The 20,501-nt window shown below is 39.4% G+C and overlaps 3 protein-coding genes across 4 annotated transcripts in view; 1 reads left to right on the top strand and 2 right to left on the bottom strand.

Annotated features, from left to right (window-relative positions):
- Positions 1–5,186: 5,186 nt before the first annotated feature.
- LOC143181749 (organic solute transporter alpha-like protein) lies at positions 5,187–9,927 on the bottom strand. Its single transcript, XM_076382328.1, has 6 exons — positions 9,837–9,927; positions 7,510–7,705; positions 6,646–6,877; positions 6,304–6,460; positions 5,680–5,820; positions 5,187–5,371 (listed from the first exon to the last, which is right to left on the bottom strand). Exons 1-6 carry the CDS (start codon positions 9,925–9,927, stop codon positions 5,187–5,189), a joined length of 1,002 nt encoding a protein of 333 aa, XP_076238443.1.
- A 3,089-nt stretch (positions 9,928–13,016) lies between these two features.
- Pfdn5 (prefoldin 5) lies at positions 13,017–14,235 on the top strand. Of its 2 annotated transcripts, none has more exons than XM_076382086.1 (2): positions 13,017–13,446; positions 13,537–14,235. In XM_076382086.1, the coding sequence occupies exons 1-2, from the start codon at positions 13,263–13,265 to the stop codon at positions 13,809–13,811; spliced, it is 459 nt and encodes a 152-aa protein (XP_076238201.1). In that variant the 5' UTR covers positions 13,017–13,262; the 3' UTR covers positions 13,812–14,235. The 2 variants fall into 2 exon arrangements, with proteins under 2 accessions (XP_076238201.1, XP_076238200.1); XM_076382085.1 differs by having other exon boundaries at positions 13,034–13,464; positions 13,537–14,231.
- Positions 14,236–15,055: 820 nt separating this feature from the next.
- Positions 15,056–20,501, bottom strand: part of LOC143181580 (uncharacterized) — a 70,181-nt gene continuing 64,735 nt past the window's right edge. Inside the window, exons 4-6 of the mRNA XM_076382081.1 lie at positions 19,035–19,168; positions 15,764–15,998; positions 15,056–15,607 (exon numbers count right to left, since the gene is read on the bottom strand). Coding sequence (XP_076238196.1) covers positions 15,531–15,607; positions 15,764–15,998; positions 19,035–19,168 — 446 coding nt within the window. The 3' untranslated portion in view covers positions 15,056–15,530. The remainder of the gene's footprint in view (positions 15,608–15,763; positions 15,999–19,034; positions 19,169–20,501) is intronic.

The raw sequence follows: 20,501 nt of genomic DNA, 5'->3' as shown, positions 1-20,501 counted from the left end.
TCGGGGCAAACGCCTCCGTCTCCTCCCTCACTACATTTTCAACAGATACGGCCAAGCCCCTCCATGTTTTCTGCTCAAGATAAGTTGAGGCCCGCGTGCCATATGTCGACGATCTCGAAAAGCGTTTTCCGATTTCTCGGTGGCGGGCAGATGGCCACGCGCTCTCCTTAAGGACCTGCAGGACTCCATAGCAGTTTCCTTCGAATTTCCTGCAGCTGATCTCGAAGGAAGCGATTGAAAAAATATCGCGACTTTACTCGAGTGTCTGTTGGGACTCGAGCAGAGCTGAGCTCTCTGCTCGAGTGGCAGCATGCGACAATTCCTTCGTCTCCAAGTAGTTATTGCGAGCCATTAAAGTGATCACAGCACTGTAGTGTCAAGGAGACGATTTTCGAAGATATTCTTCAGCATTGGCTCAAAGTCGAGGCTCTCCGCGGGTCAAGCCCTTTTATCGCGAGTGTTTATGGGAGTTTTAGGGCCTGCTGGGTGGTAAAGTCGGCTAGACAGAGGAAAGAAAACAAATGGTTCTTTCTTCGATGATTTTCGAGTTCCCTTCTGAATGGGTTTCACGCCTTCGATGAACAATGCTGTATTCTTATTGCTACGATTGACTGGACATGCCAGATTTTCTCGAGCTTTTCAAGAAAAAGTGAAGAGACTATAGGTTCAAGAAATTAGGGTCTCATGGGAACAATAGACTTCCAAGAGGTTAGTTTCGAATTTCGGTTGTCTAGTCTTGCGAACATTCGTCTGGAAAGTTAAGCGCTTCTATTACTGGCAGATGTAAAAAATTGCCAATTAATTAGTGAATATTTCATCCGATCCCTTGTTATTTCGCGCGTTCGCGAGCGACTCGTAAAACTCATCGGCCGGCCATAAATTGCCCGCGACTGCAGCGACGAAAAAGCACCCGCTAACTAGTCAACGTTTATTGTAAATCATAAAGATAATTATGTTAAGAGCCCGCCGAGCCGGCTCATTAGGTCGCGCGGTGCCTAGTCGCGTCTCTTTTTTACTCATCTCTGTTGGACGTTAAAGGAGGACTCTCAAGGCTATCTAGTCGGGACAGGGGGGGATAGAAAACAATTTGGACCTCTGGATCCCGGGGCCGGTGCCTTAATTAGCTCCGCTGAAGATTACCAATCAACAATTTGGGAATTACGACGCGATTCCCAAATGACCCCTTGATGCCCGATACTTAAAGGTAATCCCTTCATTCGCCGTCAACGCGGCTGATACGGAAGAAGCGAAGGTGGAGCAACCGTATCATTTGGTAAACACGAAACATGCTTGTTGCCTTCTGCTAAATACACGAGGCTGATTATTGCCTCTAAAGATCGAATATGCGCGCGCTAGTGTCACATTTCTTATAGCTAATGGGGCATAAAAACAGAAAACTGATTAAGTGCACCCTTAGCCCGCCGATCATCCGAACGGCCTGCATCCAGACAGCGTAATGGCGTAATAAAATAATAGACGGTCGACCAACCACGAAAAGTTCCCCGAGTAGAGTCCCATCGGATACATAAGAAGAAAGCCGACGTAACAACCGTGAAGAGTGCCCTCCACCCCGTCGAAGAACCGCGGTTCACACAATCGGAGACTGCGTGCGAGTCCCAGACAGATTTTTTTCACCCCTTAAACCGATCCCGACCCGAACGAAACTGTTAAATCTATTACATGAAGCTCGATCGTGATCACGGTCCCGGGAAAAGGGTCTGCGATGAAAGGAAAAGGAAGAAAGGAGAATCGAGGCTGGATAAAGATCGTCGGAGGGAAAGAGGGGCAGAGCAGCTTGTAGGGTCGGTGGGCCATGTTGCAGGTAGACGACGGACCCTCGAATCGCTCAAAAAATGAGAGGGCACGCGGTACAAGCTTTGGAACGGCGTGTAACATTCCCCTCGCGCTCAGATAACCGTTTTACGGTGTCCTCTCGCTCTATGGTCGAGCGGGCCGCTCGACAAGAAGAGGATTCGTGGATGGAAATCGCGATTACGTCCCGTCTGACCCGTCTTGATGATTTCGTCCCTTCCTTCTTCGGTTCCTCTTTGTCTACGTTGCTATGGGTTGATGTTCGTTAAAATTAGGGGGCTTTCTGAGAAATTGCGAAGTAGCTCGTCTTTTCTTTTCAGGAAGCTGCCAGCCAACTAGTCCTGCTCCCATTTTGATGAACTATTGCAGGATTTTAGCAAGCTTCTGTTGCTAGCTGCAAGAGGTCAACTTTTTAGGACAAGTTGTGCTACATTTTTCAGATTCTCTTAATCTTCTATTAATTGTTTCCCTAAAACTAAAGGATACAGTAACGTTCACTGTCATCTCACCGATTACTTGATACTTTTCACATTTTTATGTACTTTTGCAATATAAAGCCTGGACCTATATCAAGGACCTCGACTTACACAATCTGCACCTAAACTGAACCTATAGATCTACTTTGCTACCTACAAGAGGCTAAAATTGAAAAGAGTCAGACTGTGTTCTCCTTGTTACTGTCTCTTAATATAGTACTTCACTAATACAGAGTCATTACTATCTCCCCTTATTCGCTAAATGGTCTAATTTGGTCAGTTGCAAATATAGTTTATAAGCTTAGAAAAATTACAATCTCCTTTATATTAATATGGAGTTCTTACTACAATCCCCAAATCTCAAGTGTTTTCCTGAGTTCATGGTTTAACTTAATGCACAATTCTCGAAAACGTGTAACAAGATTCCAATCCCATCAAACCACAAAGTGGAAAGAACAATTTGACTATTGGAAAAGTTCACGCCCCTATCGCCTTATCTGGCCAAGCGCAGAGCTCTCGAAGTCACGTATGCTAAGTAGGTCGCGACCCGTTACGATTCACCGAACGAAAGCGCGGCCGGTTTCACTTTGTGCTGCATCGTGAAACTCGGCACGTTCTATAATAATAGATGCGGGACTGACTGCGTTGGTAGAGACTCCGCTGGCCAGGAGGAATAACAAAGCAGAAGGGAGGCATCTTCGTGGAAGTTCTTATCTCGCGGACGTTCATCTTCCCTTGGTGGCGGGACCAGTGAAACAAAGACACTTAATATGTCTGGACACGTTATCGGAATATTAATATCGTTCTTTCCTCTCACGAGCACCCTCGCCAAGGAACACCCTGGCGACAATCGATCGTCCGAGGTGGAAACGTGGAACGTGAAAAATCGGCGTGCCGTCCCGAATGTAAGAAGACACTTCCTGATGCACAACGGTGATAATTCTCCCCGACGTCGTCGCTTCGAGGAGACGTCTTCTCGGCGCGTCTTCGAATTTCAGGGTTTATTTCGCCGCCCTGTTTTATTTTAAGCCTACCACTCGAGCTGTTTTCGTTTGGCTCAATGTAGGACATTAGTCAGACCCGAGGTCTATCTAATTAATCAACTTTCCTGCTTCATCCTCCAGGTCTGAATCACCTAGCGTTAACACGTTCCGTGGTGTGGCGAAATGTCAGGTTTTCGGATCCCTAAAAATGGATTAGAATATTAGCTTGTAACGCGCGGTTATAGAAAAGCAGCTGTATTAAATTCCTCACGGTATCGGCTTCCTTCTACCTTGCACCTTGGAAGCCTCGAGCGATTTAGTTCGATAAATCCACGGAACCGTGGCACGTTTTCCCGTCAGGGATGAAAAGGTGAAGCCATGCACTTCGTGACGCTATTCGACCATCGACCTGGGCATCTGCGTCAAAGAATTCATTGGTCCTGCAAAGGGCTTTTTAAGAACTCCCGCCACGCACGACCCTTCGGTTTAATGTTGATTTTTTGACTTAACGCTCCTATGCCAGGACGGCTACCGTCCTTTGCATCCTGATGAAGAATCTCATACAGCTGCACGTGCGTCAACATCCTCTATCGGTCTTACCATAGAGCAGAATGTAAACAATAAACTGTTTATAAATGGGAGGACGAGAATCGTATTGAAGTTGCATAGTGGGACTGCAGGCATTTAAAGTTGGTAAATTTGTTGTCCCTTTCCTTTGTGAAGATGCAGTTGAAGCTTGAAGGAGGACAATTTTTCAGCAAAATTCAGTCTTGGAATTTCGAGTATAGGTTGAAGGAAGTACGTACTTTATTCTCTAACCCATTATCTTAAGACGATGGTGATAATTATGCATCACAGATTGTGCGCCTAGTATTTCGTTGTTAAGGATGCACTTTTTTTACGATCCATCTGGAGAGGGAGCGTCACGTTAGCAGGAGAGCTTCTTCGGTCTTCTCGAGGCGCTCGAGTGCCCCATCCAATCTTCTTTCCGTTTCGAAAGACACAGCTTGCAAGTCATCTGGTCAAGCATCCGCTGTGTTTCGATAATGCGTCGTGACGGCTGTTGAAACGACGATGGAGACGCATGGTTGTTCTGATACTTGTCTCCTCGCGAGAGATTTCGATGCCTGGAAAGATGATCTTGAACCTCAGGTGCTGCTGAGAAGGCTTCTCGGCTTGGGTTGCAAAGGGTAAATTGTGCATGGCTCATTCCCTTTTAATTCAGCCCAGGATAAAACTCCTTGCAGCTAGGAAATTAAGGTGGTAATTAAGAAGCTAGATGAATTTTCAATCCACCCTAGTGGAATTCTTTTGTGAATGAGGGCTAATTAGTCCTTGTTTGGTCACTTGACGATAGTGGTAGTTGGGGGTGGATCCCCTTACAGTATCCTTGATAAAGAAATTGGAGGTAGGGCCTTGTGTCCCTCTAACGCTCACTAAAAAGGTTACTCAAAAGACAAAAGTCTCACAATTTAGTAAAATAATGTATAACAACGTGGCAAATAGAATGACCATTACGTATTCACTTTTATTAATTACTATAACAACTCCCTATAAATTGCTAATAGGTCATTGTAAACTACGTTCACATTACTTTGTCAACTTTGTTAACACATTAGTCCACATTGGATAACAAAGTCCTCCGCTACTACCTAATCAGTACTTTATCAAATGACTTAAATTTACAGTTATACAAAAAACGTAAGAATAATAGGACAATCACAAATCTACTGTACATCTACATTTCCTCAAGCTCACTTATTATCAGACTTACGAAGACATAGTCTCGTTCACGAATCGACAAAGTGATATAGGATTTTTTCGCGAGTGCACGAGGTAGTCCAGGACTCCAGAGTCCAAAGCACGATTCAGGCCCACAGTACTGCAAGACAAAAATCGGACCTTCGAAAGAGTCTCACGCGGTTGGTTGCCTGGCGGCCTCGTTGTTATTCGTTGAGATCTGCTCTGCAGCCTTGTCTTTCAGCCGATCTGTCGCCTCGACCGACGTGCTTTCCTCCGTTTCCAGGTCGACGTAATAAACGTACCTCGCGGCGTAGCAGAGCAGCAGCATCTCGATTAGCATCAGGGCGTTGTAGGTAACTGAAATTCGTGCGGCGGAAAGTAACAGTGACCGTTTCCTTTTATCTCGGCGCGCATGGAAATGTAACGACCTTCTGTTACCTGTCGCCAGACGGACAGGTAACAGTCTACATTCACGAGCCTTGAATAACGTTTTGAATTGAATCGCGAAGACTGAAGGAAGCTCTTGAATGAAGTCCACAGGGTTATCATTAGGCAGATTCAATAAGCGTATTCCTCTTTAAAATATTGAAAGACTCAAAAGCAGGGTTCACGTTTCTCAAGGCCCGCGTCCATTTGTTATGCTATTTCTTTTGGAGGAGGATTACCATTGGCGTAGATCTGCGGCGTAATTGGCGGATTACATGGGAAGAGGCCCGTTTGCGGCAAGCTTTTGACAATGAACGCCTGCAGCTTCGAAAACAGCAGCACCAACTGGGACACCGCGGCCTTGCGGTCGAGTTTGGCCTCTGTGAAGACGACCACAGGTCAGAAAATCGTGTATATATCCATTAACGCTTTCGGCAGGGGGGACAATGGGGCTTTCCAGGACCTTGGAAATTGCTTCCTGTCGCGCGTTGCTTGTGTGGTCCCTTGCTGGGTAATTGCCAGCGTTTCGCTCAGGAGGGTCTGTTCCAGCTTACATTTCCCGAGCAAGCCGATACTTTTCTTGAATTTTGAGCCCGTACAATTGATGGTTCTCTTCAGGAATAAGTAATTTTGTGGATCTCCTTGGCAATCGTTTGACAACCGCATAGCTTTTCGGTGCTTTTAGACTTTGATTCTGATCACATTGGGGTACACGAGGAGGTAAAGCTAAGGGAAACTCTGGCGACGCAGAAAATTGCTTTGTGGTCGCGTGTTTGGGTAATTTCGTGCAACGGGGCGGCAGATAGCAGGAACAGATTATACGAGGGGATCCTTCCTCTTAATTAGGCATACACGATTCTTACCTGGAGCGACTTCCTGCAGACTCTTCACAGTAATGGTCAGCCCGTATATTCCCAGAAGTATGCTAGCCACCGAGGTCGGCTGAAGGCAGAAGCCATATTGAGTGGCCAGGGTCGGCTCTTCTATCGACATGAACAGGAATATGCAGTAAGTCAGCCCCTGAAATTAATGAAGAAAGGCCTGTGGCATAATCTCTCAGCAGGGACTCGAACTTTCTTCATCCTATCAATACAAACGGTGCCTCATTGAACAACTTGCGTCTACCTCCGAGGTAAATAATTATAAAGGCACCTTCAACGTGGGAAGAATAGCTGAAACCGAAGGGCTAGAGAAGAAGAAATAACCTGGATAATAGGGAGCTGAAGGACCACTAGCCGGAGCCAGGACAAATTGGCGTCGGTCATTTCGAGATCTGGAAAGGGCAGACAGGGCCAGCAGCAACAGGGGCCCACTCTGAGCATTAACTGTGGTGACTTCGTGACCTTTTTGCGACCCAAGTAGACGAGTAGCAGATAGAGCCGGTAGAGAGATATCGTGAGGAAGATTTGGGTCACGGCCTCTGATAGCAGCTGGGTCCTAGAAACGATTAAATGATAACAACCTGTAAAAAAGTAAGAATCCCCTTTCGGTGATAAACAGCAGAGCTGTTTGAGAGACACGTTGAAAATATCAATAGGCTTTCACGGCGATGGAATTTCCATGTCACTATTTCACCGTGGTCTCGGTTATCAGCAGAACCGATCAAATTTTGGGCATCAGCGGCGCAGGTGTGACACGGTCCCAGGGACTATCTTGGGAAATCAAGATCATTAGTCGAGCTGGACCGAGTTTCTCCGTCTGTTCTCATCGTCGTTAAAAACTGTCTCAAAGGGACGACCCTTTGTTTCGCCTTTGGACGACACTTGATCGCGTTTCCGCCTTCTCTCGCGTCCCTTAAGTGAATTTTCTGGTTCAGCTCGTCGCCCAGTCTCTCGTCAACAGGACGACACTGCCTTGTCTCGTTTTTAATAGTTCGACGATTATCTTCGATTTTTATCTCGAGTATGACGCAACATTTCGTCACGTGTAACCTCGAGCCACTAGGATTTGTACTCAAAAAAGTGAAGGTCTGTAAGCGATCTGCATCACGAGCGATTAGCAGTCTTACAGGAAGCACGGGGAATTTTATTATTCCGTGAACATTAATTGTTTCGCTGTCACGGTCTCACCTTGGTATCCCAATCGCTGTCAGGCTGCACACACTAGCAACAGGGTACACTAAGAGGATCATGATGCTGCTGGTCTTGTACAGCTTTGACTCTTTTTGGTAGAAAATATTGTGACACGCGTCCACGGCGAAGTACAAAGTCAATGTGGACAGAATCGCGCCGGAAGTTAGCAAACCAATGCTAAAGGCGCCCAAGCCTGAAAAAAACAGAAAATTAATGTACATTCTAGACAGCATAGAATGTTTCCCTCAAGGAAGTTGGGAAAACTCCTGTTCGCCAAACTATTTACAGTGTCTATAAAAGTCTTCTATGTTTTCCCGCGATTGCTAACAATAATCGTTACAGGAATGTTTATCAGCCGACGCAAATATTATTTCCGCAATGCATATGTTGCGTCACGGATACGCATCGTTGCGGAAGCGATGATACTGTTCGATTAAAGGTGGAAAACAGGGGTAAATGACCTGGGTGTGCATTGTGGAACTTGACAGTATCGTTCTGATAGGAAGTACAGTGTACAAAGTATATTTACGAAAGGCAACAGAGGAGTATTGTACGGTAGGTCAGGATTGCTCGATCAGCCCATACATTTTTACCAGATAATTGCTTTCTTGCGTAATAGGGATTGTGCAAAACTGTACAGAAGTACGGAACAAAGGAATGTAAAAATTCTCTTTTCGTGCAATTAAGAGTACTAGAATGTAAATAAATTTAACCCTTAACTAATATAGTGTCAGTATTACAACATAATGTGATACAGTTGCTGCTATTCTATTATTAAAAATTAGTAATAATAGTAAGCAAAGAGTTCACAATTTTTTAGTTTATTGTTATCTATAAGTAATTCACTGATATTTTACACAATTAATATTGTAAATGGGGAAGTGAAAATTCTGTGACTACCTCATACCAGGTAAGGACTAAAATTGATTTAGTATCGTGTTATGCATTTGTGTTGCAGAAGAAATTGCATTCGTTTATATTGTAACGCAAGGATCTGAAGCAAAAGAAGATTGCCTTGTCCAACTTCTCCGAGGACGAAATTTATCTCAGCAAAAGATCGCTTTATAGTAAATGCTTATTTAATTGACGTTAAGAATTTCTTCTAATTTTGTTTAGTCTTTCATTTGAAAAACTTCTTGCTTATTCTCAAGGTTCCAAAGAACCTTGGAACCTTGGAATGTCTTGGAAAGAAAGACATTCAAGGTACCAGTTCTTACTAGACCATCGTGCGTAAGAGAGAAAGGTGTGTAATTTGGCAGCCTAGAGGTGCTATAACGAATAGATCATGTTCCTGTATTTTATGCCAGCGGTACTTTTTTTCTGTAAAGCTGGTACTGAATAATTCATGTAAATACGAAACCAGTTTCACACCAATCTATGGGAATAAATTTCAGTTTTTTTTTCCTTGGTTACAATAAAAGAAGCATCTCTGTTGACATTTCCAAATTTAAGTCACATGCTGTAATCTCTGAATTTTATAAATCGCGGTTCGAATAATTATAGTATCCTACCCCTTCCTGGAAGAAGCCTGAAAAATGCCTGGACACGCAAGATTATTACTTTCGTATTACACAATAATCGTTTTCGTGGACGTTCAACGAGTTTTTCGTTAAATATAGCGAACTCTACATACTACGAGCAGAGGAACAAGACTTTCACCGAACTAATCGCGTCTGCGCAGGCGCCATGGATTGGAGCACGCGAGGGATAGATGTCAAATGCTTTCATAGAAATTACTTAAGATTAACACCTGTCTAATCAGCTACTGTGGAGGGAAACAATTACGATTTCACGGATTATTTCTCATTTCTTGAGAGGATAAGAAATGAACAGTTTCCACAAAAACACGTGGCTCAATGCTATGTTAATTTCATGCTTTTCAGAATTTAGCGGTGAACAGTTAATCGTTATAAAAGAAGTCTTAATGCGAACTCGTCTCGATACAAGCACGAGGATGCCTCGGAATTCCTATCTTACTTTCTACGAATGGTGGTGGCAGGTTGATACGTAACCACTGTAACAGCAAACACGCTCTCCAAGCAAACACTCACGACTTTCCATAAACCCACCTAGCACGATTCATATCTTCAGTTAAGCCAAATATTTTTTTAGCTATGAAGCAAAACTTAAAAATAGAATTAAAATAAGCGAGAATTGAAAGCAGAACATAGGATCCAAAAAATTTAGCTTAATATAAACGACAATACTGACAACTAAATATTATAATATTGATAAATCGATCAGGACAGGAGTAAGGTGGCTACTATTAACAGGAAATCACTTTTAAGTGAATGGTTTCGCAAAAGTAAAGAGATTAGACTTACTTTCTATGTGCTCTATTGCAGAAGGCACATAAAGTTGATTGCAGGTGAGGTTCCTGAAGGAGTTCTCCATATTCTTGTATTCGGTCTGCATTCTGGATAGGTTGGAAGTCGTTGCAATGAATTCCAAAGGTCACTTTATCTTTTCTTCCGCCAATCGACCTCCGCCAGTAAGCGGGAGAAACGAACTCGCGGTGTTGAACGTTTCAAAAAGGAATCGAGAGAGGCGGAGGCACCTCGGCCGGTGAACAGTGAGAGTGGAGTCCCCACTTTTACCGCAGCTGGATCGCTGTGTTGTAACAAATGAGAAGAAAAATCAATATTACCGCGATAGAGTCGACTATCTTGTCGATTTTCTTTTGCCAACGTCTTCAAATAATAATAATTTCATTCTTATCCTTTTGATGCTCAGGCATGCTCAGATCCAAAGATTACAATCAAAATTTTTGACATAAGAATTTGTATGTATGGTTCAGAATATTCATGTTACGAATTTGGGAAAGACGTATGTTGTAAGGTATGATATGTTATAGTACATCTGACAATTTTTTCAACATTTGAATTTAATTTGAGAGAAGAAATTTTCTACGCCATAAAACGTTTGAATAATTTGGATAGTGAAAAACATTGGAGTGTTATAGTCATGTACCTTAGATCTATCGTTAACTCTATAATTAGTGTGGAAGCTCGATCACGCTCAGAGAAATATCGACTACAAAAAATCTAGGAAATATATATATCAACTGTTGATAACGTAAAAAGAAAAAATGTAAGCATAAAATAAACATAAGAATAAGTATATCATCAGGTATGAAAGTAAATGTAATTATTAACAGTATTCTCTGGGTCTTTAGAGATTTATTGTTATTTGCATGTCATGTAGTCATGTGTTATTCGCAAAGTTACCAATGTTTATAGAAATGTATTATAGTGCCAATTATGGTAGGAATCTAATTTTTAACAGAAAGCAAAGAATCTCCTGTTTTATTGCGAAATAAAAATATTGGTACCAGTGATCAGGGAAGCTTTCTTGAGAGCAACGAATCCTTTGTTAGGTGTGTCTGCACCCTCTGGAGGCTTCAGAGCGAATAAGAAATTTGTCGACCTCGAGAAGTATTTATATCATCGATAGAACTTCGTCGTTGTTTATATTTTCACAATCCAAACAGAGGAATCGAGCATGTTTGAATAGTGCGATTATCACACAAATGATAATGGGATACTAGAGTCTCACAAGAAGAAAAAGGTGAAAAATTATGGACATGTGTACTAAAATACTTAGTCTGCTATTATACTATACTATTATTAATTTTAATATTATAAATATTTTTCTTTTCTTTTTCCCCTTACCACAGACGAGTATATGACAGGACATTTGGGGTACGAACACATTCTTGTCGTGTCACGTGAGCTTACGTTACACACTACAGCAAATTTGTTTCATATTATAGCAAAATGGGTCTAAAACAAGGGAAAAACCTTGGCTCGCGCTATGGATTTGCTATAGTATGTAACGCGAGTTCCTGTAACATGATAACAGTGTATTTTCATCCTAAGGGTGCAAACACATCACGTCTGTTGACAAGTACAGTTGCCGACTTGTCATTTCTTAGCTTCCTTTCTCAATACTTGTTCCTCATCTCTGGTAAGGAAGTTACCTCTGCTTCTCTTGGTAGAAGCACAGACGAGTATACAACATAGACTGGACATTCAATGGACTTCCGTGTCTCACGTTCTGAAATACCGACGGCTCAAGAAACCACTGTTTTTCGAGCGTCCTCTGCGATTTTTGAGCGGTGGACGTAGGAAACGTATTCTTTTCACGCTGATAGTTCAGGCAAACGAGAAAATATTCCTACCATACCACCCAACATATAAGGTGTCCCATTAAATTATGCTGCTTATTTATCCCTATAATTTCAATAATAAGCGAAAATGCTATTTACAAAAAATATGTTGCTGCAGAAAATATATATTTTCTTCCATTTTAATTGTAATTCGGAAAACTCGCAGCGTTGCAATCTGCTTTGAGACTTCGCTGGTAATATTGGCGGTGACACTAAAATGATAATGGGGTGCTAGCACCTCAAAAATCAGGGACAAAAAAATACATAGGATGTTAGGTCTATGATTATCTAGTCGGTGATAGAAGCAAGTGGAATCATCGATTGGCTGAGTTCGTCCTTTCCCTGGGGGTCTATACTAGAAATTATACGGACACGGGTTGGTATATAGAAAGACATGCACGTGGAAACTACACGCTTCAGCTTGTTACATATTCTCTTGGTCAGTCTGCCAGTACAGGTCTACTTCGGTAGCTCCTCTGAGGCAGCAGGGAGCAATGGGTAATTGACTGAAACATGTGGTGCCTCTCGTTTTTCCCCCGCCCCATCACTTGTCTATTTTATGATTGCATTAGCGCCAGTCTAGTTTAACCAATCCTTTTTAATGATAACTCGACAATTCGCTACCTTAAGGTCTAAGTTAAAGGCATGGATGGAACATGGTTTACATTCATGTCTTTCGCTTGCTAGTTTAAGATTTTTTTAAAGGAAAATCGATGGGTCTTCGTTTCCATCTATCTCTCTGTGGGTCTCCTACATAGCAACCTCTTTATGGTGAGACCTGAGTCAATTCTGTCCGAGTTAGTGGCTGTGTATTTTATCTAGATGTACGAATAGTTAGGTAGTCTAGTGTATTAATTTGTTCGCTCTCTCAATTGTCTATGGCTTTCTTCTTCTTCTAGGGAGGCTTATCCACATATTCGCTCATAGCGCTGTACTCTTATTTCACGCAGAGTCGCTAATGTAGAGGGTGACACAAAAATGGTAATGAGGCTTTAGAATCTATCCTGTCCAGTCTATCCTGTCCAGTCTGTCCAGTCTATCCTGTATACTCGTCTGTACGTTTACAAACGTGATCATGAATTTAAATTCCACATTTCAACTATCAATTACCATTTAGGTAAAAAGTAAGTAATTTCATATAATATACTAATTAGGTGGATTATATTGAATAAATTAAGACACAGAAGAAAAATTTCATTGACCGGAGGTGCATAAGACACGTAAACAGCATTAATATTTCAAATTTTGCGCTATTCGCGCGTCAAAGTCCGCAGAGGTCTGCAGACTTTACTTAGCTGCTATTGCAGCCATCTTTAAGAAGAAGCACATGCGCCACCAGCATCATGTCTTATCATTTAACATGTGTCGGTACATAATAGTGCCATCATATACGCCATCTGTAGAAACCTTTTAAAACTATTAGATGACATTTTATCTCTGCTCATTGCTCGAATGTACGGTCGTACTGTTGACCGTTTTTGGTTATATTGCCGAAACGCGTGTGTCAAGAAAATACTCCGCGAGAATTAACTTAATTTTTGTGTGGAATAACGTGCATAGTTTCTAGAATAAGTAATACAACATGGCGGAAATTTCCACGTTATTGCATCAAGTTGATTTAACAACTTTAAACCTCCAAAAGCTCACGATGCTAAAGCAAGAGCTGGATCAAGAACTTAATATCTTTCACGATTCGATGCAAAAGTTACTAATTGCTCGAAATAGATTCCAAGAATCGGGACAATGTCTCGATCAAATTAGTCCAGGTAGCACTCATTACACTGGTCAGTAAAAGCAAAGAGATATACAAGATTTAGTGTATGTATTATAGAATAGTAAAATTGTCTCTGTTACAGATAATGAAATTCTCGTGCCATTAACTGGATGTATGTATGTTGTTGGGAAACTGGCAGACACGAATAATGTACTAGTCGACATTGGTACTGGTTACTACGCTCAGAAAAGTCTGCCGGATGCGAAGGACTACTTTACCAGAAGAATGAATTACGTCAAGGAACAGATGGACAAAATTCAGCAACTAGTTCTAGATAGAAATAGGATCAGAAACGCTGTAGTGGTTGAGATAGAGACAAGAACGAAACTCCAAAATCAAGTGCAAAAAGTGAAGTAAAGCATACGTAAAGCGTGCAGTCCGTTGAGCCGAATCTTTCATTTTTCACTTACATTAATTTGCATTTGTACCATTATTGAATTGCATCACTTTGTATCTTTTTGTTAAACTGTAATAATAATCTTGCATTGACACAAATCTATTTGAACTTCATGAAAGCGAGATATATTGCATGTCATTTTGTAATACCGTCTGTTCTACATCATGCAAAAGAACGTCATTTACTTACATGTTAATACAATAGCTTGTTTTGTACAGAAATATAAATCTCAATAAATTATTAGTTATATCACGTTCTATAGTTCTTGTAACAAAACAACTCTTTATTCATTCTCTATTTTATCACTTTGGTAGAAATATAGTAAGATATTTTATAATTAAATTAACTTGTAAAGATACAAGAGAAAAAAGGATATTGCAACGATAATCATTATTTTTTTACCACAAAATTTCAATATCTATTTATTTAGATAATTTGAATAGAGTATATCTGTGATAAATCAAAATTTGTAGTGTCTCAAAAATGCATTTAAATAAATTCATGAGTACCGTGTGATACAATTGAAGTTTATTATTTACTCAATAAAATACTTCTATTTTTTCGAAAAAACTACCAGTAACAATAGTACAGAAAAGTCGTCTAAGGTCTGATGCGCATGAGCGATATTTTGACACACGATCGCGTTGCGATCATACGTCTGTCTTCGTTATTTGTAATTAGGAAAGCAAAAACATGATCGCAGCGAAATCGTAAATCAAAATATCGTTCGTGTGCATCATGTTTAATAATGAAAGAGTCGGGGAAAAAAATAGTCATCGGTTTATTGATAGATAAGTTAAATGTCTCAATAACCAACCATGTTCCAGCACTTGAACGCTAACCCTAATTTTATTTAACTTTAAGCTTGAATTCTAATGTACCTAATAAACGAACAAAAAAGAATTTAAGTATCACGACGTGTGTAAAAGTATTTCAAATATCTAAGATGATCCACTTACTGAGACATTTGATATTTAAAACGTCCAAGTATCGGGACACTTACCCTATATTTTTGTAAATTTTATGTGCATGATTTATTCTGTAAGATTTGTAAGTACTACGTCATGGAATCTATTGCACCAAATGAAATAACTTTCGATTTAAGTTTCTGCCTAATAGTGTGAAAATTCACATGAAAGATCATAATCATAAATCATTTTAAGGAAAATAGGTGAGGTTTCAAAGAAGGAGAGAGAGTCTGAAATAACGATGGTGAATCATTTATTTGTTCTTCACTCAAATAAAATTTCCTTTATAAATAATGGCAGTTGTTATCTAGAGTGGTGATACAATACATTCCGGTTGGCTATGGTGTTACAGAAGAGGTATCAAAATCATTGCCAGAGGATAGAAAACACGGTGTGACACCGTTCAAATGAGTTTCTGGATTTTTGACGCGTCGTACCTTCAATCTAATACATAATATTATGACATATTATTCGGATTATAAATTCGTCTCGTTGCATCGGAGACAGCGCAGATCGCGATTACACGTAGATAACTCGCTAAATTTTTATCCTATTTACACGAATAATTAATATATGGTCGATATTTATGTTAACGAAAGATTCCCACCTTCCTTTCACGCGTTTTAATAATTTCAAAATTTTACAAACAATTTGCCCTCTCCATTTCGATACAGTCATATCCGTAAAACATGAATGACTCATTCATCGCTGTTATCTCATATTGCACAGCAACAGCGTGATTGCGATGGTGAAGTAGAACCATCCCCCAATGTGTTTTGCTGCGCTCCCTAAAATCAGAGGAAACAGGTATGAAATAATATTAAAATCAAATAAAAAAAAGATATACTGGTATTTAGCTCAAAAATAATCTTTTTTATGATACTTTATATTGTAATAAATTTTGTCTCACATTTTGTAAGCAAAAACTGTTTCACGAAACATACCAATGTAAGAAGATTCCCGAGTTCCTAGCACAGATGCCAAGCGTGGGCGTTCCTCGATCAAGACAATATCAGCCTGTTTTGTATACAAATGAAAGACATTAGCGTGGCAAATAATATGTAATCTGCCGTTACTAAAACTATCTGGAATAATTTCGAAATCCAATCCTGCGATAGTCATTAGTTGTTGATTGTCACCTAGCTTCTCCGTTATGTTCATCATAAAACTGGCATTCACCTGAAATGCAAAATTCATTTTGTATAATACGAAAATTTTGAAAATTGCGTTACAGAAGGCAATGAAATATTATTTGTATATTAAAGACGAGTCACAAAAGATTTTTTAAAGCGTTGGTCTAGGCCTAAACTCTAGGGTCTATAGGGTAGACATTATTAATTTAAATTTATTTTTCAACTGAGATTATTGGTGGTTTAAGTTATTCATTAATATATACGATATTTATTTTAACAATACTTCTGCAAAAATTTGATACTGGTAGTGAAATATAATTAAAGTTCGGATTACTTCACGCAGAGGAGGAATACAGACTTATTACAGAATTATTCCTAATGTAACATTAGTAAGTAGTGCTTACATAGAAGCGTCCATAAACTGATAGAATATTAGTCATGGACTTCCAAAACATTTTTACATTGGAAAATACTTAAAATTAATACGGAATTTTAAATTAAAATTTTATACAATTTTCGAAATTCAAATATCCCGCGAAATATAAGTTGCAGAAGTTGAAAAGCAGCGAACCCTCCGCCATGTTAAATAGTCCAATCTTTAATTACATTTTTAATGTACTTTCAGTTTACTATTGTCAATAAAATTTAACACTAAAATATTAGCAGAGACCTACTATCTGTGGACTGAAATTCATGGTAGGTTGGGTTAGAATAAAATCAAGTCTTCCTTTATTAGCAAAGAAATAAGGTAAATATCCCAATGCCTGAACACTAAGGTTAATTTCGTTTAATTTTAAGCTTAAATATTGATATACTTAATTAAAAAAAATAGTATATTCAGCTGCTGTGACGTAAAATTCAAGAGTCAGGACATGTATATTTAGGCAGGGCTCGAAAAGGTTCTGAAACTTTTTGATAGAATTTATTTAAAACATAAACCATGGAACTGTTTTTAAAAAGGTTCTCGCCTTATAAGTTCCAATGTGAACAAATAAGAAGCAATTCTTGGTAATAATTGAAAATAAAAATTTTAGTGTAAATAAAATTTTATGTAGATAATTTACAGTTCAAAGCTTGTTTGTATTTCTTTTTGAAATGAATAGTTAAAAAGTTAAAGACGTCATTGAATACAAACATGATTTTCGTAAAATAATGTAATATCTGTGTTTCGACCATCGTTGTCAGTTAATTGGTCTGTTACTTCAGATTTTATTTTTGACACGTTTTATTATCTGTTCAACACTTCTTTTGATAATATTAATTACGTACGTTACGATTTTCACATACTCATCCTAAAGAAACAGTTACTGATAATAGTGTGTTAAATAGTATTAGTATCCTAAATAAAACTAGTACTTAATAGTTTAGTAGCTTTATTTATCTTATAGAACCTTTCCTAATAAACGATTATAAAGTAACTTGTTTATGTGGAACATTTATTATACAAATTCTACAATATGAGTTCTATAAAAACATGTTTTACGTAAACTCTTTACGGTAACATTTCTTTCCATAAAAATCCCACAGGAATAGATATTCTCTTAAATGAACATATTAGACCTAACAGATTTTTTTCATAAACAAAAAATACCTATTTATTTCGAGCTCTGCTTTTAGGTTGTCTACTTACTGGAACAGTTTGACATTTTAAGCGTTCAGGTATTAGGTCTTGTACTTTATTACACTTCACGTGATTTGTGGCTAATATTTACGAAAGCACCAACGCAAGAGATTCTAATAATTAAAATACCTAGATGTACCCATATAACCGAGAAACTGACATTAAGTTAATGATTTTTCTACGCTGAAAATGCCCCATTCCAATATCCATTGGGTTTCACCCCATATTCGATTTCACTAAGGGGTCTAATCTGCACGCTTGCTTCCAAAGACTTCCTATACGCATTTCTAGCTGCCATTATATTGTTAGTGCTTCCTGGCTCTCATTTACGTGTTAATGCCTCTTCAGAAATCATAAATGATTTGCGGTGTATTCTTAACTATAATATTTATCGGATTGTTAGGAAATCCATAAATTGTTCGAGATTACCGGCTCGCATCGAAGCGAGAGTTCCGGATTAAATGAAGTCGGTAGGGGATGGAGTATACGCCTAGGCAGAACTCTACGTGCTGCTTATAATTTTCTGAGCAACATCGCTCTGTACTTATAACGGTACCGTGTCAGTGTACCAGAAGAGCCGATGATTCTTGTAGACTTTCTTGATACATTTCTTAGTATCGTCCTGTCTTCTTTATAAGGGAAAAGTGACCACAGAGATTCAATCTGCGATCTACCTTTACTATGTATGAAGATTGAAAGGGAAGTAATGTTCGGAAGCTTGGAAATGTTGCCCCATACATTGATGGATGAAGACGTATTCAAAGACCAGGTTTCTGAACTTTACTTTCGGAACAGGTGTTAGGGACTTTTTTCGATGGTGACTTTGCAAATTGTTCTTTGCAGATTTTATTATCATTTTAATGGTTTTGTTTTATTCGAGGATAAAGTCCTTTGCTTAAATTTTAAGGAATTAGTAGTTTAATTTTAATACAGCTCCTGTTGTTGGTAATACTGCTGCAAGTGGAACTGTATTTGGTGTTTAGAAGCAAAACTTTAAGGTTAAGTGACTTCGTTTCCTATATGTTTACCAAATCAATACTGAAAGCTTCATAAGCACAAATAATAATAATTTACATTTCTGAAAATCTTAATATTACTAAATATTATCCCAACTTTACTTAATATTATCCCAAAATGATACTAAATTAAATTTAAAATTGAGTGACAAGATGAGTAAAAAGAACTTTTGCTTTTTCTTTAACAGAAATAATATATAACTGATAATTATAGATGTAAATATATAATATTTATATAAACGATATAAATCAAAATGTTTTGTGCACCTGTCAGATTTACTAATCTTTTGCACGTCAGGAACTATAGCAATAGACATAATAATTCACTTAGTACAATGAAACATTACATGCGAGGGAAGGCAGCATATTGATCGTCTCAATAATGACAGCTTATCGGGACCGCCAGACTAACGTTCCCGCAAAGTTTCTGCATCCATCAACCTACCGGTACTCCATTGACAGTCCACGTCACATTTGCTGGTGGATTCCCCGAAGGAACTGTGCAGTTCCCTCGCACAGTGTCGCCAACTGCATAACGTATTTTCTCGACTCTTACCTTGGGATCGCCCTGCGGAAGACCTGAAATTTGTTAAATTTATTAATGAGGAGAAAATTATGTGTATCATAAATTGAAAGTATTTTTCTAATAGTAACTAGTTATTGGTGTATTATTGTTAGTATTATATTAATAGATATTATTAGATAATGAAATTAGGTTAGAACTTTCAAAATTAAGTTACCATTTATTATTTTATGAAGCTTTATGTTCAATAAATATAATTTAGAGTCCTTTATCTATTTTCGGAGGACATTTAATGTTAATTCGTTTAATATTATCGGGAATAGCATGTATGAAACAATTGATTTTCATTGAAATTTATTTATTGCTGGAAAATATCTACTAATTTAAAGGGAAATGTTAATATTTAGTTAATCTAAATAGTATCCATGCTTCGATAACTGCAATTCCATGCTTTGATAAGATTCCAAACCAGCTGCAGCTAAGGAGGCATCACTGTGTTTCTATCGATAAAAATGCTTTGACATTTCCTCAAGAAACGTGGACTGTCTCAAGGCATACGAACTGAATCAATCCCGCTATCGCGGCCTTTTTTGTCTCATCCCTTTCCCCTCTTATAAAATAGCATAAATATGGGAAAACCTGGAGTGGCATGGCTGGATACGGTCCTAGGGACTTTTCGTTAGGCAGTGGCTACCCTACTCTGTATACATAACGCGTCATGTATATCACAAGGGATCATTATACCATCTGTAGAAGGCAGTCAATTTACCCTTTAACGGAGACGAACTGTCAAAGAATTGTCTCACTCGAGCCGAATGACTTCCGCCTGGCAGCGAGGGCCTTCGACCGATCCCGCCGCTCTCAAGGACATGGCCGCGCAGGATTACCATTTTGAACGTGTCTCGGTAATGTTGTGGATACGGCCGATCATCTCGTCTGGTGAGAATGGAGAAAAGGAAGACGAGAAGGGATCGTCTGAGGGATACAAGGCGAGATTCGAACGGTTGATCCAGTATCGAGCTTTTACGAGCGATCCGTGATCGGAAAGGCGAGGCGATCGCCTTGTTCCCTCAAAGAGGAATCGCTACCGTGGTCGTGGCGTCGTTAAGTCGACGTTCGACGTGAGTACCAGACGCTGGAAACAAGACTCGCCAACCCTATCCTCCACCTCCGTTCCCTCGCCATCATTTTTTTCTCCTCCTCCGTCTTTGTTTGGCCGCCCACCGCTGCCGTTTCAATTAACCGCGACAATGACGACGATGACAGCGTAGCCTAGGTAGCATAATCAGCGGTAATGAAGGGGCTTAACGGGAGTTGAAGACGCCAATGCGAATCCACGAAACGTGACGTGTTATGGATCTACTCCTAATTCGTCATGGATCATCGTGT

The sequence above is a fragment of the Calliopsis andreniformis genome, chromosome 7 (genome assembly GCF_051401765.1).
Source record: "Calliopsis andreniformis isolate RMS-2024a chromosome 7, iyCalAndr_principal, whole genome shotgun sequence".
In the NCBI taxonomy this organism is placed as follows: Eukaryota; Metazoa; Arthropoda; class Insecta; order Hymenoptera; family Andrenidae; genus Calliopsis; species Calliopsis andreniformis.
This window is presented reverse-complemented; position numbering and strand designations above follow the sequence as displayed.

What these genes read in the sequence shown, in the direction of transcription:
- LOC143181749 (XM_076382328.1), bottom strand. Translation starts at nt 9,927, where the DNA reads ATGCAGACCGAATACAAGAATATGGAGAACTCCTTCAGGAACCTCACC. An exon ending in ACAGCGATTGGGATACCAAG is followed by an intron (nt 6,878 to 7,509) that starts GTGAGACCGTGA and finishes AATCGTTTCTAG; the next exon opens with GACCCAGCTGCTATCAGAGG. An exon ending in TTCAGCTCCCTATTATCCAG is followed by an intron (nt 6,461 to 6,645) that starts GTTATTTCTTCT and finishes CATTAATTTCAG; the next exon opens with GGGCTGACTTACTGCATATT.
- Pfdn5 (XM_076382085.1), top strand. Translation starts at nt 13,263, where the DNA reads ATGGCGGAAATTTCCACGTTATTGCATCAAGTTGATTTAACAACTTTA. An exon ending in AGGTAGCACTCATTACACTG is followed by an intron (nt 13,465 to 13,536) that starts GTCAGTAAAAGC and finishes TCTCTGTTACAG; the next exon opens with ATAATGAAATTCTCGTGCCA.